We start from the raw sequence: 21,703 nt of genomic DNA, 5'->3' as shown, positions 1-21,703 counted from the left end.
TACACAAGCTTACTCAAATGTGATCTGAAAATTTCAAAACTGAACACAAATATTTACAATGACAGCTAGACTCATGTATTTAACAGCTTACCTAAATGAGGAATATCCATTTCAACTCCATCACTGAGAAGGGGAGTTTTCAGCCAGTAGGCTGTATCTTGCTCCTCAGGGGACACTGGAGGTCCTTGAAGCATGCCACCAAGACACCGCCCAATAAGTAGAGCTACAGTTCTCTCTAGATCAACAAGCCATACCCAAGACTGGGCAGGCTGTGGTAAGGGCACTCCAGCAGGATCTATTAGTTCAGGTCCACCTACAAGTATTAGCAATGAATCACCAAATTAGTCACTGTTACCCATATTTAAAAATAAATAAATAAATAAAATTAATAAATTTAATTGCAGATCTTGGTAACGTTTCCCAGTAAACAGCTGACTGGCCTATCTGCCAACAACTTGAAGAAAGAACAGTTAGGACGAATTGTTCAGTTAGCATTTCAGTTTCATCAGCAGCAAAAGCCATGATCATTGACGGTACAACTATTCAACCTCAACGTTTAAATGCCCTTTTAAACTTTGCCCAAACATCTATTTTGCCCAATACAAACTTATTTAGGTTCTGCTAAACTTGCACAGATAAATGATACAAGCAAGATTTTCTAGTCTTCGATTTCTTGATCAAAAAGGACTATAGCAGTGCTCTCTTACCAGATGGTTCCTGAGAATTTCTATTGTTTACCTTCTTACCTCACCATGAGAGTTTATTGACTAAACTAACATCTCATTTGGGATTTTGTCATCTTAGTATATATCCAATTACCTCCTTATCACTGATTTTTTTAATAAAGAATATTCTACAATTTCGCAACATCTTCTCAGAACCATATGAGAAAACAGTTCAATTATGACCAAATAAAACAATTTTTTTCTGTTCTTCGTTTCAGTTAGTCTGTTTACCTGAAAAAGCACATGGTCTAAACTTTGGGCAGACCTGTGCAGTGCCAAGAGTTGGACTAGATGATCCTTATGGGTCCCTTCCAACTCGGGATATTCTATGATTCTATGAAGTATTCCTCTGTGAACTACCTGTGCATGTTTATTCTGAAATAACAGATATAAACTTTAAGCCATTACTATTCCAAAAATCTTGTTGGGTTTTATTTACTTTTCATTAAGGGATCATTGAGAAGGAACTGTAGCACAAAACTTGCTGGTATTAATGAATTACATCTTTATTTTTTATTTTTGATTTAGATAGCTCATAGCAAGAATGCTCTTCATTGCACACTGGGAACAGTACTCAAAAGCAGAAAACTATGACAGAAATATTAATGAAAACCTCAACAAATAGCAAATAAATATAACATCACCTATCACAAATTTCTGTCGCTTCATCTCCATTTTTCTATTTCATTAGAAGGATCTGGTAGTAGGTAATTAACATTTAATTGCAGTACATAACAGAAAGCAAAATTAAATTTGCACATGAAAGTAAATAGATCATGCAAGAATTTCTGTTCCATTTACAAGTAAAGAACAGTTATTTTCATGTATTACAAGCTTAGTATCTTCAGTTCAATATATGTGTTTCCCATACTGCTCTTGCATTCCCAGCCAAGCTAACATACATTCTGGGCTGACACAGTAAAGAGGTTTGCCCACAGCTCAAAATATTTCATAGCAAGGGATGTTAATACATTTAAGAATTTAAAACCAAGATGTAGCAAGACACTTAGCTTACAAATAAAGTCCTTTCTCAGGGGAAAGTAAAACTTCCTCTATAAAAAGTGGTATGCCATGCTTTCTTTTTCAGATTGGGTGTTATTACACTTACCATGAAGTGGCCACTGTAACTCTTGATCTTCTAGAAGTGCTGCAGCAGGTAAGAGTCTATTAAGACGATCTAAAGGTGGCAACAGATCCAGTAGGTAACTCAACAAAGGACGAGCTACTGACACTGGCAGTAACAATAACGAGTTGACAATCTGAGATAACATACTACCAGCTGCAGATACATAAATTACATCTACAGAGAGAGGAAAAAAATAATAGTTATATTTCGGAATATATTTATATTCTATGCACAGCTTAACAAGTCACAAAGAACTGCATAAAAATACTGCAGCTGTCTCAACATGTATCAAAAGCACATTTTGAGTTGCGTTTGTTTAATAAACATAAATACATTCCAAATTTCCCTTCTACGCTTTTCAGTAATCTCCAAAAAAACATACTTTTAAAAAGAATAATCTAGAACTAACTGTACTGAGACAATAACAGAGACAACATCCTCTTTATTTTGTAGTTTTTCTATATGCAAAATATCCTACCAAAAACATGAACTAGATGCTATGCTTGGGTAGATGATTCATCTCTTCCTTTGGAGAAGAGGCTTGTGATATGCATGTGTAGGGAAAATAAGGTGTTCTATTACTCAAATCTAAACAAACAAGAACCGCCCTAAGCTGACGATACCTCCATTACCGATTTTTCCATGCACATTTACCTCTCAGTTTTTCCCCAACACTACCATTCCAAGAGCTTTCCTTAAGCAGCGTTGCAGAACGCGAATAGATATCTGTAGCATGAGGCAATAAAAGCTGAAGGTGTTTGTGAAGCAGTGCCACACTACTGGAATTCTGGAAGGAAACAATCACCAAACATCATAATCACGTACATGATTTTTACGGGTTCATTACCTATATCAGTTCAATTTCCAAATACTGTTACAACATTCTGGTGTTCACACACATTGAAGCAAATTTTCCCCTTTTAAAACAAAAGTAAGGGCACATACCTCACTAACACTGTTGATGTGACAAAAAGCCAGCAACTGTTTCTGCAGTGAACATAAAAGCTCATGAAGATGAGCAGGTTGGCTGTTTTCTGATGATGATGTACCCAGTAAAAATTTGTCACTGTTTTTTTCCAGTTCTCCAAAGGCTTGATCCTATTTACACAAAAAGAAAAAAAATAGAAGAAAAAAAGTCTTCAAATGCTGTAATACTTTACTACCATCTTAAAAAAACAACTTTTTTACCGTTAGCATATGCACCTCTGATTACTGAAGAAATCAGATAAAGTTAACTGAATCATGAGATAAACAAAATTACAGTCATTTTAAATGTCACAGTAGTGATTGTGACAGCTATCAAGAGAGTATTTCTGTTCTAAACAGGGTTATTCTCAGAAGTATTTCTATTTCATTGCAAAGGAAGACTGGATAGTGTAACTCTCCCCACACTCTGACTTCCAAATCACAGTATTTTGAAATAAGTAATATCCCTTCAGAATTTGTTGTGGGCTGATACATAGAAATGTTTCAGATCAGAATCCTTCCTTGCTTAATCTAGGACAGCAGTAAAAGGAGCAGAAGGTAGACGGCTGCTCGACTATTTTCTGAATTCTATAGCAAAAAATGGAGTTAGCTTCAAGTAGAAAATTGAAAGTAGATGAATTTATGTGACTGGTGAGTGTCTACAGAAAAGAACTAAAACTACTGACCCTCACCCTCAGTGGACAGAGATACTGTGCTGGGGAATTAAATATCTCAGGTCTTAAAAGAGATCTGTTATATTTAACCAGCCAGTTGAATTTAAAAAGTGCAACAGTCAGTCATTTGCACTTATGCTCCCTTGAACTTCTCATCAGCCTATGCTATTCTACAGCTAGGAACAATAATCTGTTTGACATGCTATAATAAGATGGCTGACCTGTACTTGATGAACTACTGGCAAGGAAGTTTCCCCAGTGTCAAGTTAATTAAACAGACTCACATTCCTGCTGTCTTTTCTCTGGTTGCTGAGATTATACTGACATAAAGGGTATCATACAACAATCTACTTACTACATGTGCTACATTCTACCTTCCAAAAAAAAAAAAAAGTGCAGCCAAAGTAACAGCAGTAAATTCTTCAGTCTGATATAAAATCAACTACATTCATGTAAGCCAAGTTAAACAAAAAACACCACTACAAGAACATTAGATCCATAATGTCAGAGGTGGCAAACTAATTTTAGTCTATTTCCAGAGACAAATATATATGGCACTGCTGCTTTACACAAACAAAAAGAGTAACGTTTTCTGAAAGTGGGAAAAAACTTTTAACCCTTCCAAATATTCAGAATTCATTACCACTTAAAAAAAAATTAAACACAAGGCCTATACATACAGTATAAAACCCCAAATTCCTTAGAAGAGTCTTCATTAAGATTTCTGCTAGATGAGTATCTGGATGACTGCTCTGGACAGTGTATGTTTGATCGGAGAGATTTCCATAGCTGATGCATAATGAGGAAGTTTCGGTGGCATCAGATGGTGAGCTATATCCAAGCAGAGAAGCTACATGGGTGTGATCTTGCAAGCTTGTCAAAATAATATCCAATTGCATTCTCTAAAATAAAAATAAAAATTAGTAATAGAAAACAGATAAATAAATTGAATTTGATAACCATACCTAGTAAAAAATCCGAGATTGAAAAAGAGAAATCAAGACACTGGACCAATGCTTTCTTCAGTTGTTTTTTTTTTTTCCTTATTATTCTGATTTATACATAGGAAGAAGGAAAGGCGTAAAAAGCAGAACAGGCATAGATTAGATGAAGAGAGGTAGCAGATACAGAGTAACGTCCCCCACTGTTACCAAGAAAAACTAAACTTGTCCAGAAAAAACTAAACTTGTTCTAACCTAGTAATTTTCAGTTGTTTTCTGTTGTTGTTGTTTGTACCAGTATTAATCTTCAGAAATCTTTAGGAAATTAGAATCACAAGATTCTTCTTGATAGTTCAATAAACTATACAGTTAAACTAAATAACCTAGTCAGAACTAAACTTCATGTACCAGTCTATTCCACAGTGTATAAAACAGAAGACTTCACCAAGATGTTCTTCTGTGTACAGAATTGAATAATAGTTACTCTTCTTTTTTAATCTGAGACTACTGATGGAGCTTCAGCCACCAAGGACAGGAACTGAGGCTCCTTATTTCCTTCTGTTTGGTGGGTACTTGGTAAGCCTCCTAACCTGCATAAATTCCTGGTCTTCACATTCATCAAGAGAGAAAAAGAAAAAAATTAACATCCCAGTCAACTTTGCCAAGTAGGGTGAAATCTATGTAAGGAAAAACATTTTACAAGTACTCTTCGAAGGAAATAGTTAATCTTCAGTTTCCATGACTTGTTAGATCAGGCTTTTATTCAACAATATCTAACCTTCAAACTTGTCTAGACACATTAACATAGAAATTCCTAACTTTTTTTTGTAGTCAAGCTTCTCATGAGAAAACATGTAGTGCTCCTTACCTTGCTAGATTTTGATTCAGCCAGGCTACATAATTTAAGTTGGGCTTCGCAGAACGTTCCATCAACAACATGCATACACAACTTTTCATGCACTTTACAAATGAGGCTCACCTCACTCTTCAACACCCCCCCATTGCTCCCAAAGCACAGCCTATTTTTCCTTGACCCTACCTGTCCTTTTGATAAGCTTTCCCATCTATCAGGACCCTGGGGTAGAAGTGAGTGTAGCAATTCCATTCTTTCTCGCAATGGAGGAAGTAGCATAGTTGCTCCTACTGAGAGAGTTTCAATTACGACCTAAAATTAAAGTAACAGAAAATACTTCTTTGGTGGGGGGGTTAAAAAAAAAAAAAAAAAAAAATCAACTTACAGAACATCACACACAAGGTATCCAAAACATCCACTTTACATCAGATTTCTAACACAAAATAGCAAATCAATCTTTCATTACAAGATGAAAAGATACCCAGTACACTGAAGGAGGGAAATAAGACCAACATATTGGCAAAACAAAAAATTCTGTGCGCTTTGCTGTTTCCTCAAAGACTGCAATCTTAAGAAACGGCAGTTTAGTTTAATCAGTCCACAAGATTAATATTTTTTAGTAAAATTTCAAGATAAACCATGTCCTGCTCCTATTAACAATTAAAGGTTGTCTAATACACAAATGTATCTCTATCAATTGAGTGTATACTGATCACTTTCAGATGAAATCATAAACATAGCAAAGTTTCTCTGAATATAAAATTAAATTAAACTTCATAGCTACACAAGTTCATCCCGTTTTAAAGGCAATATGAAGAGGTAAAACTTCCTAATTGATAGCTGAAAAACTGTTTCTATATGAGAACTGTGAATTTTCAGTACATGTAAAACAATCTTCACAGTGCTTTTCAGCAATTTTCCATATTGCTATGGACTTGTGAAATTAAGTGCTCTGTTCTAAAAACTTCAGTCCCGTGTATTTTTTTTTTAAACCACAAATGCATGCTGATAGTATAAGCTATTCCTTTACTGGGGCCACCAAAATATTAAACTTATACTCTTGCTATTTTTGGTATATACTCCATATAATAAAGTGTGAGGTTCTGTTTCATTTAAACACACTGCAAAAGCTATTTGACCATTAATTACTTTTGTTCACAAGCAAACTACACAGCACCATTTCTTCAAAGCTGGCAAAAAGTTACAATGAAGCTGAAGCCTGACTTTTTAAAGCTCTACATGGAAACTACAGGTTTCCATGATCCATTTTATGTTTATTTCTTACTTACGTTAATTATCCCACAACCTAAAAGGTTTTAGGTTCTTTATTACAATTACATAATAATTAAAATGTTAGGGGGAAAAAAGCAGCTCCTTAAAATTCTCAAGCACATGTTCTCCTCTGCTTTCAGATTATAAAACCTGATGGTGATTAATTAAAAAATAATAAAAAAAAAACTTTAACATGTAAAATTGTTAAATCAGAATTGTGTTCAGAGTGCCAATTTTAGAAAATCCAAGTACAAAATTTCTAATTACACCTTCAAAGAAAGTAAGAAAGAAGGAAAAAGTAGACTTTTTACATGTAAACAAGTATTACTTACTTCTTGAATTTCATCAGGGACAGAAGAGTCCATCAGTCTAAACAATAAATTTCTAAGTGGACCAGCTTGCCGACCAAGAATGCTAGTAGCTACACCTCCAGCCAGTGCAAGTGCAAGATGATTAGAAAGCAGCTTCAGGCACAATTTAAGAAAACTGTGATGTTCCCTGTAAAAAGAAATACATCACTGATCATCTTTGTTATTGTTAGCATTGCTCCTTCTTATTTTTTTGTGCACTAAGCTTTTCACACTAACATTTTATGTTGCAGACCAGAAAGGTAAGTAAACTATAACTAGGACTTTACATAAATTCCTCTGAAAACCTGCTGTTAATCTGCACAGAAAAGTGTCTTTGCAGGCAGTGGTTCCAAGGAGCATTCAGTTTAGAAAAATAGTCCCATGAATTAAAAGGCAAAATCTTTCCAAAATACATAAACAGATAGACAAACAAATACATTCCTCACATAAAGAAAAAGATCAACTGTTTAAGAAGTAATAAATGTATTCTTCTCTCAGAAGATTTAGCAATAAAACAATCATTAAAAACAAAAAGACTGGATATTAATTTCTGGTCTTCCTTAAAAAGTCTTTTTTTGTTGTTTTGTTTTTTTAATAAAGAGAAAATTTTCATAAGAAACTTAGAATCATAGAATATCCCAAGTTGGAAGGGACCCATAAGGATCATCAAGTCCAACTCCTGGCATCACAAAAGTCTACCCAAAATTTTAGACCACGTGACTAAGTGCACAGTCCAATTGCTTCTTAAATTCAGACAGGCTTGGTGCAGTGACTACTTCCCTGGGGAGCCTGTTCCAGTGCGCAACCACCCTCTCAGTGAGGAACATCTTCCTGATGTCTAGCCTAAACCTCCCCTGCCTCAGCTTGACACCATTCCTGCGGGTCCTATCACTGGTGATTAAGGAGAATAGGTCGGCACCTTCCCCTCCACTCCCTCTCGTGAGGAAGCTGTAGAGCTGTAGAGCAATGAGGTCTCCCCTCAGCCTCCTCTTCTCCAGGCTGAACAGGCCAAGTGACCTCAGCCGCTCCTCATACGTCTTCCCCTCTAGGCCCCTCACCATCTTCGTAGCCCTCCTCTGGACACTCTCCAACAGTTTTACATCCTTTTTGTACTGTGGTGCCCAGAACTGCACACAGTACTTGAGGTGAGGCCGCACCAGCGCAGAGTAGAGCGGAACAATCACTTCCCTCGACCGACTAGCAATGCCTTGCTTGATGCACCCCAGAATACAGTTGGCGCTCCTGGCTGCCAGGGCACGCTGCTGGTTCATATTCAACTTGCTGTCAACTACAACCCCCAGATCCCTCTGTGCTGGGCTGCTCTCCAGCGTCTTGTCGCCCAGTCTGTAACATGTAGCCAGGGTTGCCCTATCCCAGGTGCAGGACTCAGCACTTTCTCTTGCTAAACTTCATGCAGTTGGTGATTGCCCAGCTCTCCAATCTGTCCAGATCTCTCTGCAAGGCCCTTCCACCCTCAACAGAGTCCACAACTCCTCCAAGTTTAGTGTCATCAAACTTTGATACTTGCAGTGCTCTTTATAGGCATCAGTGAGGAAATATACATGCTTTTGTATTTTATAGCAATACATTTAAAACATCATTGTTGGTTTAAAAGATTCAAATTTGGAAAGCTACAATAATGATTACTGATGATATGTGAAGAGTACTGATTCCACCTCAAAATGCAATGGCAACTATACATCTCCTACACATACAACAGTACATGATGTGGCTTGTGCATCACATGTGTTAGTCAGTAACTCAATGTATGGACTGATGGGTTACCACTTTAACAGGTTGTTTTTTTTTTGTCTAAGTTTATCAGTAAGTTAGGCATCAGGCATCCACTGAAACTGGCTAGAGGGAAAAGAACTGGAAAGCAGACACAATGCACAGAAACCGTAAACGCACTTAAATTATATAGAAAAATGTGTTTTAAAGGATAACTCTGAAAGAAAAGTTCAGTTTAAAAGATATGTTCAAAATTAAAATAAATTCCAGACAAAAGATCCTGCTACACTTGAGGTACTGCAAAGTTCTTATGTTATACAAACAAACAAAAGGCACCTGAAAGAGCTAAACTGGTAAACCAGACTTTTGTTTGTTAAAGACTGACTAAGACTAAACCACACACCGCTGCTGTGGATTAAAGAAATTACAAAACAAAAACATTACATGTGTGTATATACCTTGATGAAGGAAAAGGAAGAGGGGGGATTTCACTGTTAATTTTGTCACAGTAGTGCTCAAGAAAAGAACGAAGATGCGAAAAGGTACTTTCTTCAAGGTCTACACAATAGGGTCTGTGCCATGCCACAACTTGCCTAGAATCAAACACCAAAATAAGTTAACTATTAAAAATATTTTAATTACTGTAACAAATTAGCAGTTTAAGCAGGTTAAGTGAGTACATGCTTGAGCTAACCAATTTTTTTCTTACAACAAACTAATATGATGTAGGAAGACTAACTTCCTGACCCTTGCAGGCATTTTCTACTTTTTTCCGTAAAAGCCTTCACAAAACAAACACTGTTCATTTATAAACAAAAACATCTACAGTGCCACAAATATAAAAACATCTGCTCTGTGCAAAAGCTGACAAATACTCACAAAGCTGCTTTAGTATAAATTCCAGATTATAAAGAGATTTTAATACAATATAGGTAGAATTCAAAAGGGGTATTACCACCTAGTACTATTTGAGTGTTAGTGACTTTTCTAAGATAGCTCCCTTTAAAACAGGGCACCTTGAAATACTGTCTGAATTATCTTCCAAACAGTAAAAGAATTCTTCTATTCCTTTGTGGTAGTCCATATGTAAGTCTGAAGTTTATCAGCTCAATTTAATCATTTGATCATGCCTGTGGTGTAACGAAGCATTATTTCAGGTACTGTACATTAATAACCAAACTATTTATTTAGGTGACTGGTTTTAGTCCAGCTTAACATATAACTGTTCAGAAATTTATTAAGATGTTCAAGTCCACATCTAGTAATTTATCTGAGCTTCCCCATTTCCTAAAGTCTTATGCTTAGTTTCCTCTTCGTTATACTGAAGGAAACTACATAAACTACAGGAAATGCTGTCAGAAGCACAGAATAAAGATCTACTGAGTTGTTTGTCCTCACACAGCCTAACTTTTTGATTTTTCAAAAAGAGAGCTTATTTTTGCCAAATAACAGATAAGAAATCTTCATATAAAAGTCCTAGTATCCAAATTAGTGGTGCTGCTGTGTTATCGCTTCTTGTCATTTCTAACAGTTGAGGAGAAGAGGGGAGAGATTAAAAAGACACTGAAGTCCAAAACATTACAAGCAGAATACTTCAAATGCATGATGTGATTAGCACCTTCAGGACGGTATTACATGTATCCCAAAGGGTATCTGTTTAAAAAAAAAATTTATACTTGTCCCCAAGTGTCACTGTTACCTGTCTCTTGGAAGAGCTGTCCAGGCGAGGCTATGGGAGGTTCCTGCTGAAATCTGTTGAATTGCAACTCCATCTAAACCACTTACTTTCTTTGGTTTAGTAATGGGACCAGTAGAGTTTCCCTGACCACACTGTCCCATTGAATTGTTACCCCAAGCATAAACTTCATTATCTATAAAGTAAATAAAGTAGAAAACAGAATGTGAGATACAACTGCTTCTGACTGAAAAGGAAGATTACAGATTTTTACACTTTACTATCTTACCATGAGAAAGTGCCAAACAGTGACTGTCACCAATTGAAATATCAACTATTCTTGTAGCAGCGAGCTCTTCGATAAGCTTTGGTCTGAGAGCAGTTGCCTCGGACGAGCCACAGCCAAGACATGCGCCACAGCCCCATGCATAAACCTAGAGCAAACAAAACCACAAAATATTAGTATCAAATCAGTATTATTGGTGACCATCAACAAAACACTGGATAACCACTTTCACAGTAACTATAATTACATTTTCATCAAAACATACATACTACTTTCATCACTAAAATACATTTCACATAATCTACATTTATTCCCCCCATCCACTCACTGGATACAGAGCATATAAGCTGGGAGGCTGTTTCAAGAAACGAAACCACTACAGTAAACTTCAGCATTCTTGATCCACACTTCAAAAACACACTGTCTTTGAATCATGCTGAGGTCAGGTTCAGTTAGGTTACGTGTCTGGAAATGTTTGTTGTATTACATGTAAATACATCGTGCCAGTAAGGGCCCTCATTTACCAACTAACATTTATTTCCAGGCTCTCCTGAGATACTTTAGATTAGAAATACAACAGTTAACACTTATATTCTAAAACATGTATTTTTAAAAACTATTAAATTTCTTTAAAAACTAAATTTATTTAAAAGCTGGTGCTTAAATAAGCACCTGAATCGTTTAATGGATGAAACATGAAGTGCATTTCATTGCTTTTTGCTTCCTGAAACCACTTTGCTTACTGAATTTGATTTGGTTTTGCACTTTTGATTTGGTTTTATGTTTATTAACTTTAAGAATTAATTTTTCTGTGGCTAACCAAGACTCTTGGAATGTGTACTTTTACATGACTCTTCAGCACATTATGAATTAATCTAGCCTATTAGGATCTCAGTACTTTTAATTAATATCTAATTGGGAACTTTACTGATATTTAAGAACTAGCTGTACATTTTCTCAACAGCCAAAATAATGAATGCTGAAATAAACCCATGCTGTCTTCTTCTTAAATACCAAATCTCATCATTTGAATGAAAATTTATTTTTGCCTACCTGTCCTGTTGATGTTAAGGCAAGCGAAGACTGGCTTCCAGCACAAACTTTACGAATAAACATTCCTTGCAAGGCTTCTATTACTTTAGGTTTATATACTCTGTTTGTATCTCCATGACCAAGTTTGCCTACAAAAGGAAGAAATACAAATGGGAAGTATTTTCGGAGTATTACAACTATCCGAAGTACCCCAAAAGAATTATTTTCAGATTTCCAGAAATGTCAAGGCATGCTTTTAAAATTAGCACATTATTATTTTTGTAAAACATACTCTCTTTCAAATACAATAATTACAGACTTCAGGAAATGAATATTTATTGTAGTGTCCTTATAAATGGAAATATCAATTCCATATAACTGCACTATTCATTTCCTGCTACTTAATTACTGAAGCCTTCCAAAGCACTAAACCTACCATATTTGTCCAAGATTAAAAAAGTTCTCTCTCCTTGTTTATAAAATCACTCGGAAAAAAAAAAAAAAGCCAACACGCTTTTCTACATTTTTTCTAGCAGCTGTGCGCACTTGTATCTTAAACATTAATAGTTCAATTCCCCTTTACTTCCCCTTAACTTTCTTTTGAAAACAGATCTTCTCTACACATTCACCACTTCTAATCAATGACCTTAAAACAAAGACTGTTGTTAGAGTGGCTTTGTAAAGTGGCTTTGTGGTGCTTCGCTGCCCACTGGGGGTAAATCAACAACATGAACAAATACAGTTTTGGCCATATCAAGTAAGCAGGCTTATTTGAAAGTTATCAGCACGCAAAGCATTTCTTCCAAAATCATTTACACATGATTTGAGGTTTCTTCTTTTCCCTTCAGATACTTGAAAATCCATTCTTAAAGTCTATAATCTTGCAATTAAGCTTTAAATACTGTATTCAGATTTTACTAAAATCTTGCCTTGAACAGCTTCTTGAACCCAAGGGCAAAAAAAAAAAACACGAACAAAACACTGACCAAACCTGCAAAGAGTATTTAGACCGTACAGTAACTGGAATACGGTGAAAACTACTACAAAACATTAGTTTTACCTACCATTATCTCCTCCTCCAAATGACCATACTGTTCTGCCATCTTTGGACAGAGCTATTGTGTGTGAACTGCCACAGGAAACCTCTCCTACATTGCTAATATCTTTTACTAAAGTAGGAATGTTGCGACTGTTGCTGTCACCGTGACCTAAGAAAAACAGAAACATTTATTTTCTTTTTGTGAAGATTTAAGATCCTATCATGGTTTGTCATTCCAGTAAAATTTAACAAAACCCATATAAATTGTAATCATTGCGAATTAAAATTTCTGCCCACTTTTTGGAAAGATTTTTAGTAGTGTCTAGAAGATATCTGCAGTAAGGTTAATAAACATTTTGTTTTTATAAGACGACTGCAGAACACTTCTTCATAACTTACTACCACTGAATTTTTTACCTAGTTTATAAGAAATAAAAAGAATTACTAGTATTAACTGCCATTAATACTAGTTGACAAGGTAGCTATCCTTCCTAATACTGGGCAGCACATAGGCTGAACAGCATAAGGAAACTAAAATACGGGCAAATTCTTACTATTGTCAATAAAAGCACACGTTGTGCACAGATGAATGAAATTAGCAAAGTAGGCCTTTCTATATAGTGCTCTCTGCAGAAACCTAACACATTACAGTATCACCTACCTTGAGAGAAAAGAATATTGTATGGTATCCATAAGGGACTGAATGCGAACAAATTACTAAGGCCTAAATAAATGCTACTTTTTAGCTACAGACCAGAACACACCACTACAGTTCAAGCTACCCTAAGCATGTAAAAAGACCACATTAACCCAAAATTCAGTAAGAACTTTTCTCATAAGTTCCTCCAAAAATAATAGGTTAAACCTGTAACCTAGTGTGTCTCCTAACAGTGGGGCTACAGCTCAGCAATTCTGTGATTCCCTTGAACATCTCTGACAGACTAAGTTGTAAAACAACACCCTCCTCATGTTTTGTCTCTGCAAGTTGCTTGCTTTCACCACTCTACTTGGGAGATCATGACATTCAAATCAAAGGCAATAGAAGGAAACTAAAGCCCAACTTAGAGCAATTTTCTGTGCAAAATCTGGTATTTCAACAGATCCTGCTCGAGAAGGGTAGTTTTATACTAGGCAGGAAAGCTGTACAATAAAGATGATGAAATAGACAAAAGTGAAACTAAAAAAGATAGAAATGCTGTGTTTATCATTTCAGTTAAATTTATTTTTTTAGATGTATTAAGGCAAAATGACAAAGCCATTTTGGCAAACTCAATGTCAAGTTTCTTTATTAATATTGCATTAGAATCAGACCCTTGATATTACTTGCCAGTTATTCATGACTGCTCAAAGAACCATCCTATCATCACTATATTATGCTCATCTAGAGCTCTGGTTTATTTTAAATACCTGTTGTTTACATTTAAGCAGCAATGGCTATCATATATAGTCTTATAAGGAATGAAGTAAGTTTTCCTGGAAAATAATAATAGAATATTTATAAAATTAACTGCACGGAAATTTTTTAATAGCCTTTACACTAGTATTTATATTCATCTGTACATACGCACACCTACGTACACGTGTGAATATGTATTTATATTTAGGAGGGACAATAAGAGAAAAAAGCAAATATCTATAGCATCATTACTAGACACAGGAATTCTTCCAAAAGCATTGAAAATTACCTAATCTTCCAAAGTCTCCTTCCCCCCATGTGTATAGCTCTCCATCTTCTGTAACAGCAGCACTGTGTCTGTATCCAGCTGATACACATACAACAACCTAAGACACATGCGAAAATAAAAATTACATTTTTTAACGAATAGGAATTTTGAAAGCTTATGAAAGTCAACTTTTGGACAGAGTCATTATACATCTACGCTTGTGTAGAGCAAGTACACATCCAAATTAATTTTTGCAAAGTTTACGGCTTAGGATTTGGTAAGTGGAAATCAGTACACACAGAGACAAATTTATCTGTAAATGGGTCATGATTTATTTAACATAACAATATCATAACCTTACACAGTAGCTGAAAGAAGCAAAAGCAGATGTTTAAAACATTGGCCAAGACATCAACAGATACGGAAAATAAGGCCTTTTTTGACAATACAAATGAAACCACTAAAAAGTTGCATATGAAAAGTCATGATGTTACAGCTAACAAAAGCAATGTTCTTCTGGAACATCACTGCACTTCAACAAAATCACGTAGGCAAGTTCTATGAGTGCGAGAAGGTTTACCAACTAAGCCATTGTCCAAATCACATGCCTAAAGGCAACAAACAAGTTAAAGTGCTTTGCTGAAACAGATCTAACTTCAAAGAAAAGTTCAGATAAAACAGAATCTTAAGATTTTGTATATTTCAATTTTTAAATAGAACAAACATAGGTGTGCTTCTATACAAAACATACCTTCCCTTGCAGAGGACCCTGAATAAGCTTGGGATATTTCTGAGTTGAACTATTTCCATGACCCAGTTTTCCGTAGTCACCATCACCCCAGCTGAAGACTTCCCCTTCTGTTGTAAATGCTAGAGTGTGCCCATCAGATCCTTTTGAGGATGACACTTTCTTAATAGATCTATGAGGCTCAAAAGTCAATTTTTTCAACGTAGACTGGTTATTGGAATCACCCAGTCCTAGTCTCCCGTAACTGCCTTTACCACAGGCTCTAACAGAACCATCTGTAGAAATTACAAAAGTACAATATTGTCCAGCTTCAATCTATAAACAAGAAAGGTAAAATATTAAAAAAAAAAAAAGAAAGAGAAAAGAAAAGAAAGATTAGATAAATGTAGAAACCATCTGTAGGTCTTAAAGCGTGTATTTTTGAACAGAATGTCATGTTTCTTTCTATATCCCTTTCATATAGTATAACATAAAAATTAAGGAGAGTTAAGACTTCAGCAAGCAATAAAATTCAAATCCTTGAAAAATACTTGATGAAATTATTTTCTTTATGTGAAGGACATAAATAGTGATTAAACGTTTCTTATTTGCATCTCTTCTATACACTGCAGAACTCAGGCTGCTTTCAGATCTCCTAGACTCATGAAATGGACAGTCTTTGAAGATACATTAATTTATTATGATTAAAAAGACAAAGTAACTCATTCCACTCCTGTTTTGTTTTAGCTTAGGTTTTGGTCCCCCCCCCCCCCCCCCCCCCCCCCCCCCCTTTTTTTTTTTTAAATGCATAAGCTTGCTATATGATTCCTGGTCCTGCAGTTCACTGGCATATACAATGAATCAGAGAAGTCAACAAAAACAATTTCAGAAAATGTACCTAAATTGTCTAGTGACCCTGAAAAATGCTTTTACTTAAGTCAACAGTGCAAAGCCAATACAGCAACAGAAAAGCAAACTATTCTGTGTCACGCATCAATAGAAGTGCTAAGCTGCAACTGCACAATCTGTGACTGAGAGCAGAAAGAGCATACTGTATATTGATTTTCAGAAAGCTAATTAAGGTTTCTGTGCCAGCAGTTAGCCCTGTTTGGACTTTTAAATGAGACATACTTGATGTGAAAAACACCAATGGAAAAGATGATTAAGTACTTAAGCTATCTTTTAAACAACAGTGAAAAAAACGTACAGGCAAGCTAATTCCTCTCTAGAAATGCATTTCATTGTAAATTAGATAATTCAATCTTTCTTCTTACATTGACATTGATGTGTGCGCATCATTAAAAAAGAAACAGAATCCTTTTTCCAGGCATCAATAAAAGTAGTGAGATATTTTCTGTAAAGTAACTTATGTGGTTAGTTCTTGTACCTTCATTACAACTTTGGCACTTAGAAATTAAGCATTATTTTCCAGTTTCATGCTATAACTACAAAGCTGTTAAGTTTCACACTATGTACTGCTACAAATGTCACTCACAGTCTGTGCATCAGAAAAACTTGGAGCAAGCTTGGGTTGAAGTATTTTCTCTTGAGTTCCTTCTACCAGTTGATGACTGCTGTTGCTACCCCAAACGTAAACTTCACAGGTCTCAGAAACAATGGGAGCATCACCCGTTTGAATGCTGTCAGGGCTGGCACATGTTCTTGAGTAGTCTGATGCCATTCGACAAACCTATTAAAAAGAAATATTTTTTACACAGTATATTTTCGTTTATCTCCCTATAATAACAGTGTTTGATGCAACCTAAATTTACTCTTGGTTCAACTCTGCCTAAAACACAAATCAGCACCTTACCATCAGTAACTTGTCCAAATTACTTTGTTTTTCTGCATCTTAGCTTTTCACCTTGTTTTGGCCTTCCTCTTCTGCTCCAGGATAACTCAGTAGAGACTCAACCCCATCCAAACACACACATCAATCATATGTAAAGTACAATGACCTTAAATTCAAGACATACCTCTTCAAATAAACACAGAGCCGCCTCATAAAGAGAACATAAGCCATCAGACGTTCTAGTTGGCTCTCTCCATTGACTCCGGTCAGCAGATGATCCCTACAATTTTTAAATGTTATTGTGAGAAAAATGCTTCCATACGGCAACAGTGCTACAGTACAAAATACAGTAGGGATTTGTTCTTAGAGTATGTATGACATCTCCATACATTTCAGGGTAACAAAAATGTGACAAGTGTTGGTTAAACATTCTTATTTATTCATTTTTGTGAAAATACTTGGGTTTAGAGTTAATTTTTCCTAATACAGTTTTGTTCTTAAATGCATTTGTTCATTTTAAAGTGATTATTAGTTAAATTATAAATCAGTAACCATCATTATTTTTATGTTCACATTACCTCTACATTTTGGTTTGTAATTTTATATCTAGATAAAAAAAAGAAAACACACACACAAAAACAACAAATAAAGTTCAATCCTGCTACTGCCACACTTCTCTCATGGTCACCCTTAGACTGCAAAAATACGGAACCGAACAAACAATTTGTTCTGGCAATCCACTCTCTCTCCCTTCCATCTTGCAAAAGACATATCCTAGCATGCTATGAGTTTGTGAACTGTACACCAGACTCCTTCACTGCTATCATATAGATGCTATACATCATTCCTCAGTCAAAAGAATAAAACTTACCTAACACAGCGGGCTTACATTCCTAAAGAAAGCATATTTTAACAACAGAACCTGTGTGAAGAAAGGATACTCCGCTACTGGCTAATGTGAAAAGAGAACAGATTACGTTCAGAATTTTAAAAGCCCTATTAGAACCAAAGCAACGCTTTAAAGAGTTGGTCCAATCTAGAATTTGACACAAGTCCTCCATTAAAATCCTGAATAGCAGTAATAAAACTACAAATAGCTCTACTCCTTCCTACAAACATGAACATAAACTGAAACATAAACAGTATATTACTAACTTGCGTCACTGTATGGCTAGAATTCGTGATTTTTTTTCCTATAGTTTAATAATAGGATTTCAATAGTCTGCACAAAGGAAACTAGGGCTGCCCATCAACCACTCTAGAAACAGAATTTTGTATTTCTTTAAATTTTTATTTTTTAAAAAAATTACATTTATTAGTAAATATTAGAAAGTTGAGAGGAGAAAGAAAAATAACCGCTTCAGGGAAAAAGTCATTCCCTGTTTCAGTGAGCACATGAGGCAGAAGCTTACTACAGCTTTCAATTGCGCACTGTGCAATGACTTCATACCTTTAAAAAGAATATTCATCTAGGATCAAAAGTAAGCATTCAACAGACAAAGCAAGCCATATGCCTTATTTACAAACAATTTAGTCCATTTTCTTAGGGTATAAGTTTCCGAGCAGTAGGAGAAATGCTAAACATCTCAAATCTTACTGATTCTCTAAAACTGTATAAACAGAGAGGTGAAACTTTGAAAAGGTGTATTGCAAAACTTTGCATTGTGAACAAATTCAACAAAGCAAGCCTTAGAAACAATTTCATACTTTCTAACTCTTTTGTTGTCATCTTAAATATAAAATGCAAGTGGATTGGAGGATGTCCCTGATTTTTTCCTAAAGTTAAATGTAACATTAGAAGTCACAAGACAGGAATTACTGTTTCATCTCCTGTACCTATGAAGAAATGGGTGGGAAGAGAGGAAGAAAAACATGGTGGATAACAAAAGAATTACTGCAAAAAATATTTCAAGTGAAAAAAACTTTTTTTTTTTTTTAAACATGTTAAAGCAACTTATTCAATTAAGAACTGCCACATACAGCATTCAGTGTTGAGTAACTGTTTAAGTTAAGAATGCATCTGTATTTGCTAGGTAGAAAAATTAAAGCTGCTATACCTACCAAAGACCGTCGCATCTGCATCAATATACTCATAAAGCAATCAAAGCTGATCATCCCTTCTGGGCTTTGCAGCATCTTGGTCTTCTCCATGCTGTTTACTACAGCTGAAGCACTTAATGCCATTTCTATCCATTCCAGAAGGTATCGCAGGGAACCTCGCTGGGCAGCCAAGCCAAGAAGCAATTCAGAAGCTAACCTACGACCTAAAGTATCTGCCCCAGAGTTTGGAATTGTTACTCCTTTAAGAAATGTTGTTACTTGTGATAAACAGTCCAACCCCATCGGTGGAATTTTGCTTTCATTTGCTAAAGATAAAGGTGGTAAAGAGCTCACAACTTCTATCGCAGTATGGATAACATCATTGCAGAGACTGAGGCCAGGTCCCGATGCTGGCATCATCCAGCTTTGTCTCAGCAGTGCAAACAACAAGCTTAATCCAGTCCGTACCCCCATTTCTATAAGTGCATCTGTACTTGACCGAGGACGTTCACTGACAGAATGCACATCTGTTGATCCAGAACTGCTTTCTGGTGAATGCTGCTGTTGTTTCACCTTACCCTTATCATGGTATTTGTTAGAAAGTGCATAGAAGACACGCTGCAATACAAGGAGACGTTTTCGAAGTGCTCCAGCAAACGGAGAGTCTGAGCACACCATCTTCGCCAGTGCCAGCTGGCTGCTAAGAAGAGCATCCAAATAGTGGTCCTGTTCATCGCTAGATAGAGATTCCCGCTCAAAATCCGGAAGCTGAGGTCCTTTGAGGCACAGAACCTGCTGGGGCAATGGCACTACTTCTTTATTGCTAACTAACTTAGCGTACAAGACAGAAACTCCCTCCCTTGTTGCAATAGATTCACTGTCTTCTGTGATCCAAGAGCTGTTTAGATGTTCAAGCCATTTCAGCTTCACAGGTGGGACCATAGCTGCCATGTTGGTTTACTCTTTTGCCATTAGGCCTAAAGATGAAAAAAAAAAAACCACAAAAAAACACATAAATAGGTGTGCATTATTATCTACTAAACTTACTAATCACACAGTAGGACAAATCCTAATAGTTCTTCAATAAAGCAAGCAGCAAAAAAGTTTAATCACCAAAGATCAAAGTTGCACCATTTTGCCCATATTGCAAGAATCTGGAATTCAGAGCCAATACTAATAGTTCAGGAGTACTGTAAAAACAACATTTTGCAGATTAATTTTGAGCTTTGTTTTAAGCAAGTACATAGACATGCAATTTCCTTAACATGCTGTAAGAACTGTAGTAAGCGTCTACATATTTTCTAAATCCATATGCATAAAAATTAACACAAAGCAAATTTAATTCTGCTATAATTCAATGAAAGTACACTTCTAAACTTCTTGGGGAAAATAAATATTCTCTTTGCAGACAGGACAAAGACCTCAACAAATGCACAAGATCATACACAACTGTGCACAAGTGAATGGAGTACCAGTGTAAAACTTGACAACAAACAAGACTACTAATTCAGGCCATAGCTAAATGCTCAACCTGTCAAGCATACTCTAAGTCCTGCTGTCACAAGCCATTCTCTCCACTTCCTACAGCAAGCTAGAGATCTCCTTAAAACTCAGGTCAGAATGTTAAAACGAAACCAGGACAGATGATTTTAAGCCACACAAGGGTAGCACATTAGGAAGATCCGATTCATTCGGTGAATAGGCTCTTCAGAGCCAAATACACATTACAGCTACTCCAAGTAAATTTAAAGTATCAAATATTATGTATTACATTATGTTAATATATTTCATAATGTGTGACTCTGAGAGTATTCAAAGCTTTTAGGAAGGATTTTAAGGAAGGGATCACAAACAACATAGAGGTAAAGAACAAATTTCACAATGAAACACTTTTCCAGGACAGTTCTAAGTTGGTTACCAAACCAACTTGACAGCTTCCACCATTCTTTCAAATCAAACACGTCAGTGAATTTAAGAAATCTTTTTCTGCTGACAAAAAAAAGAGAAACGTATTACACCCTTTTATGTAGATTCAAACTCAATGAAGTATTATAAACGAATTGCTACAAAATTCCTGTGATTCTGACAGTTAAAAATGCAATTCCTTGCCACATACCACAATGCTTTTTTTTTTTGGCTAGCACTAGCCCTTAAAATACACCTCTCTTCTGCTTGTTGCACCACCTGAACCCAAGTCAACCTATGTAGCTAAGTGGAAAGATACCTTTTTCCTTTAAATTCCCTCAAGAGACAGAATAGGGTCTGAGTTCTACATAAACAGTCAAAACCTCAGTTAGAAAATCCTTGTGTGAAACTCAAATGCTTTGATATCAACCCACTTACAACCCACCTTAAGTGAAAGGTAGTTTTAAGGCTAACACTTAATTAGAAGGGACTGCATCTTCTGTTCACTGTTTTAAAATTCCAGTTCTAAAATAAATGACCAAATGGAAAAATTACACTTAACCATCTTACAGAAACTCAGACCTTTTTGAAACTTAATCTGAGTGCATCAACTTTCAAACTGAACATGGCAACACGTTTAAAACGTGTAAAACCTTTAGAAGAGAGTATACAGTGTTGGCATAGCAGACTATTTTCTGTACACAGTCCTTCTCTTAGGATGACATAGAGTCTTGTAAGTCCCCCAAAGCTCAGTAACAGTAAATCTTAACCATACCACTCGAAGTGGAATTGTAACCATTAAAAATGCTCAGAAAGGTGTCTTTTATGGTCAAAAACATACAGTATCATTAGACAAATAATGCTGTAATAAGCTAGTTTTAAAAATTAAGGTGTCAAAAGTGTAT

The 21,703-nt window shown here is 35.8% G+C and overlaps 1 protein-coding gene across 17 annotated transcripts in view; it reads right to left on the bottom strand.

Moving 5' to 3' along the window:
• The window catches only part of HERC1 (HECT and RLD domain containing E3 ubiquitin protein ligase family member 1), a 123,923-nt gene that overhangs the window by 64,450 nt on the left and 37,770 nt on the right, over nucleotides 1-21,703 (bottom strand). For all 17 annotated transcript variants that reach the window (XM_067004046.1, XM_067004044.1, XM_067004047.1 and 14 more), the window contains exons 2-18: nucleotides 18,915-19,870; nucleotides 17,038-17,133; nucleotides 16,557-16,751; nucleotides 15,086-15,397; nucleotides 14,356-14,452; nucleotides 12,696-12,839; nucleotides 11,653-11,780; nucleotides 10,603-10,747; nucleotides 10,338-10,509; nucleotides 9,097-9,231; nucleotides 6,890-7,055; nucleotides 5,472-5,597; nucleotides 4,172-4,393; nucleotides 2,797-2,949; nucleotides 2,506-2,638; nucleotides 1,834-2,025; nucleotides 92-313 (exon numbers count right to left, since the gene is read on the bottom strand). In XM_067004046.1, coding sequence (XP_066860147.1) covers nucleotides 92-313; nucleotides 1,834-2,025; nucleotides 2,506-2,638; nucleotides 2,797-2,949; nucleotides 4,172-4,393; nucleotides 5,472-5,597; nucleotides 6,890-7,055; nucleotides 9,097-9,231; nucleotides 10,338-10,509; nucleotides 10,603-10,747; nucleotides 11,653-11,780; nucleotides 12,696-12,839; nucleotides 14,356-14,452; nucleotides 15,086-15,397; nucleotides 16,557-16,751; nucleotides 17,038-17,133; nucleotides 18,915-19,844 — 3,568 coding nt within the window. In that variant the 5' untranslated portion in view covers nucleotides 19,845-19,870. The remainder of the gene's footprint in view (nucleotides 1-91; nucleotides 314-1,833; nucleotides 2,026-2,505; nucleotides 2,639-2,796; nucleotides 2,950-4,171; nucleotides 4,394-5,471; nucleotides 5,598-6,889; nucleotides 7,056-9,096; nucleotides 9,232-10,337; nucleotides 10,510-10,602; nucleotides 10,748-11,652; nucleotides 11,781-12,695; nucleotides 12,840-14,355; nucleotides 14,453-15,085; nucleotides 15,398-16,556; nucleotides 16,752-17,037; nucleotides 17,134-18,914; nucleotides 19,871-21,703) is intronic.

Source organism: Anser cygnoides, chromosome 11 (assembly GCF_040182565.1).
Source record: "Anser cygnoides isolate HZ-2024a breed goose chromosome 11, Taihu_goose_T2T_genome, whole genome shotgun sequence".
Taxonomy (NCBI): domain Eukaryota; kingdom Metazoa; phylum Chordata; class Aves; order Anseriformes; family Anatidae; genus Anser; species Anser cygnoides.
The sequence above is the reverse complement of the archived record's forward strand: the minus strand, read 5'-3'. Positions and strand labels throughout refer to the sequence as shown.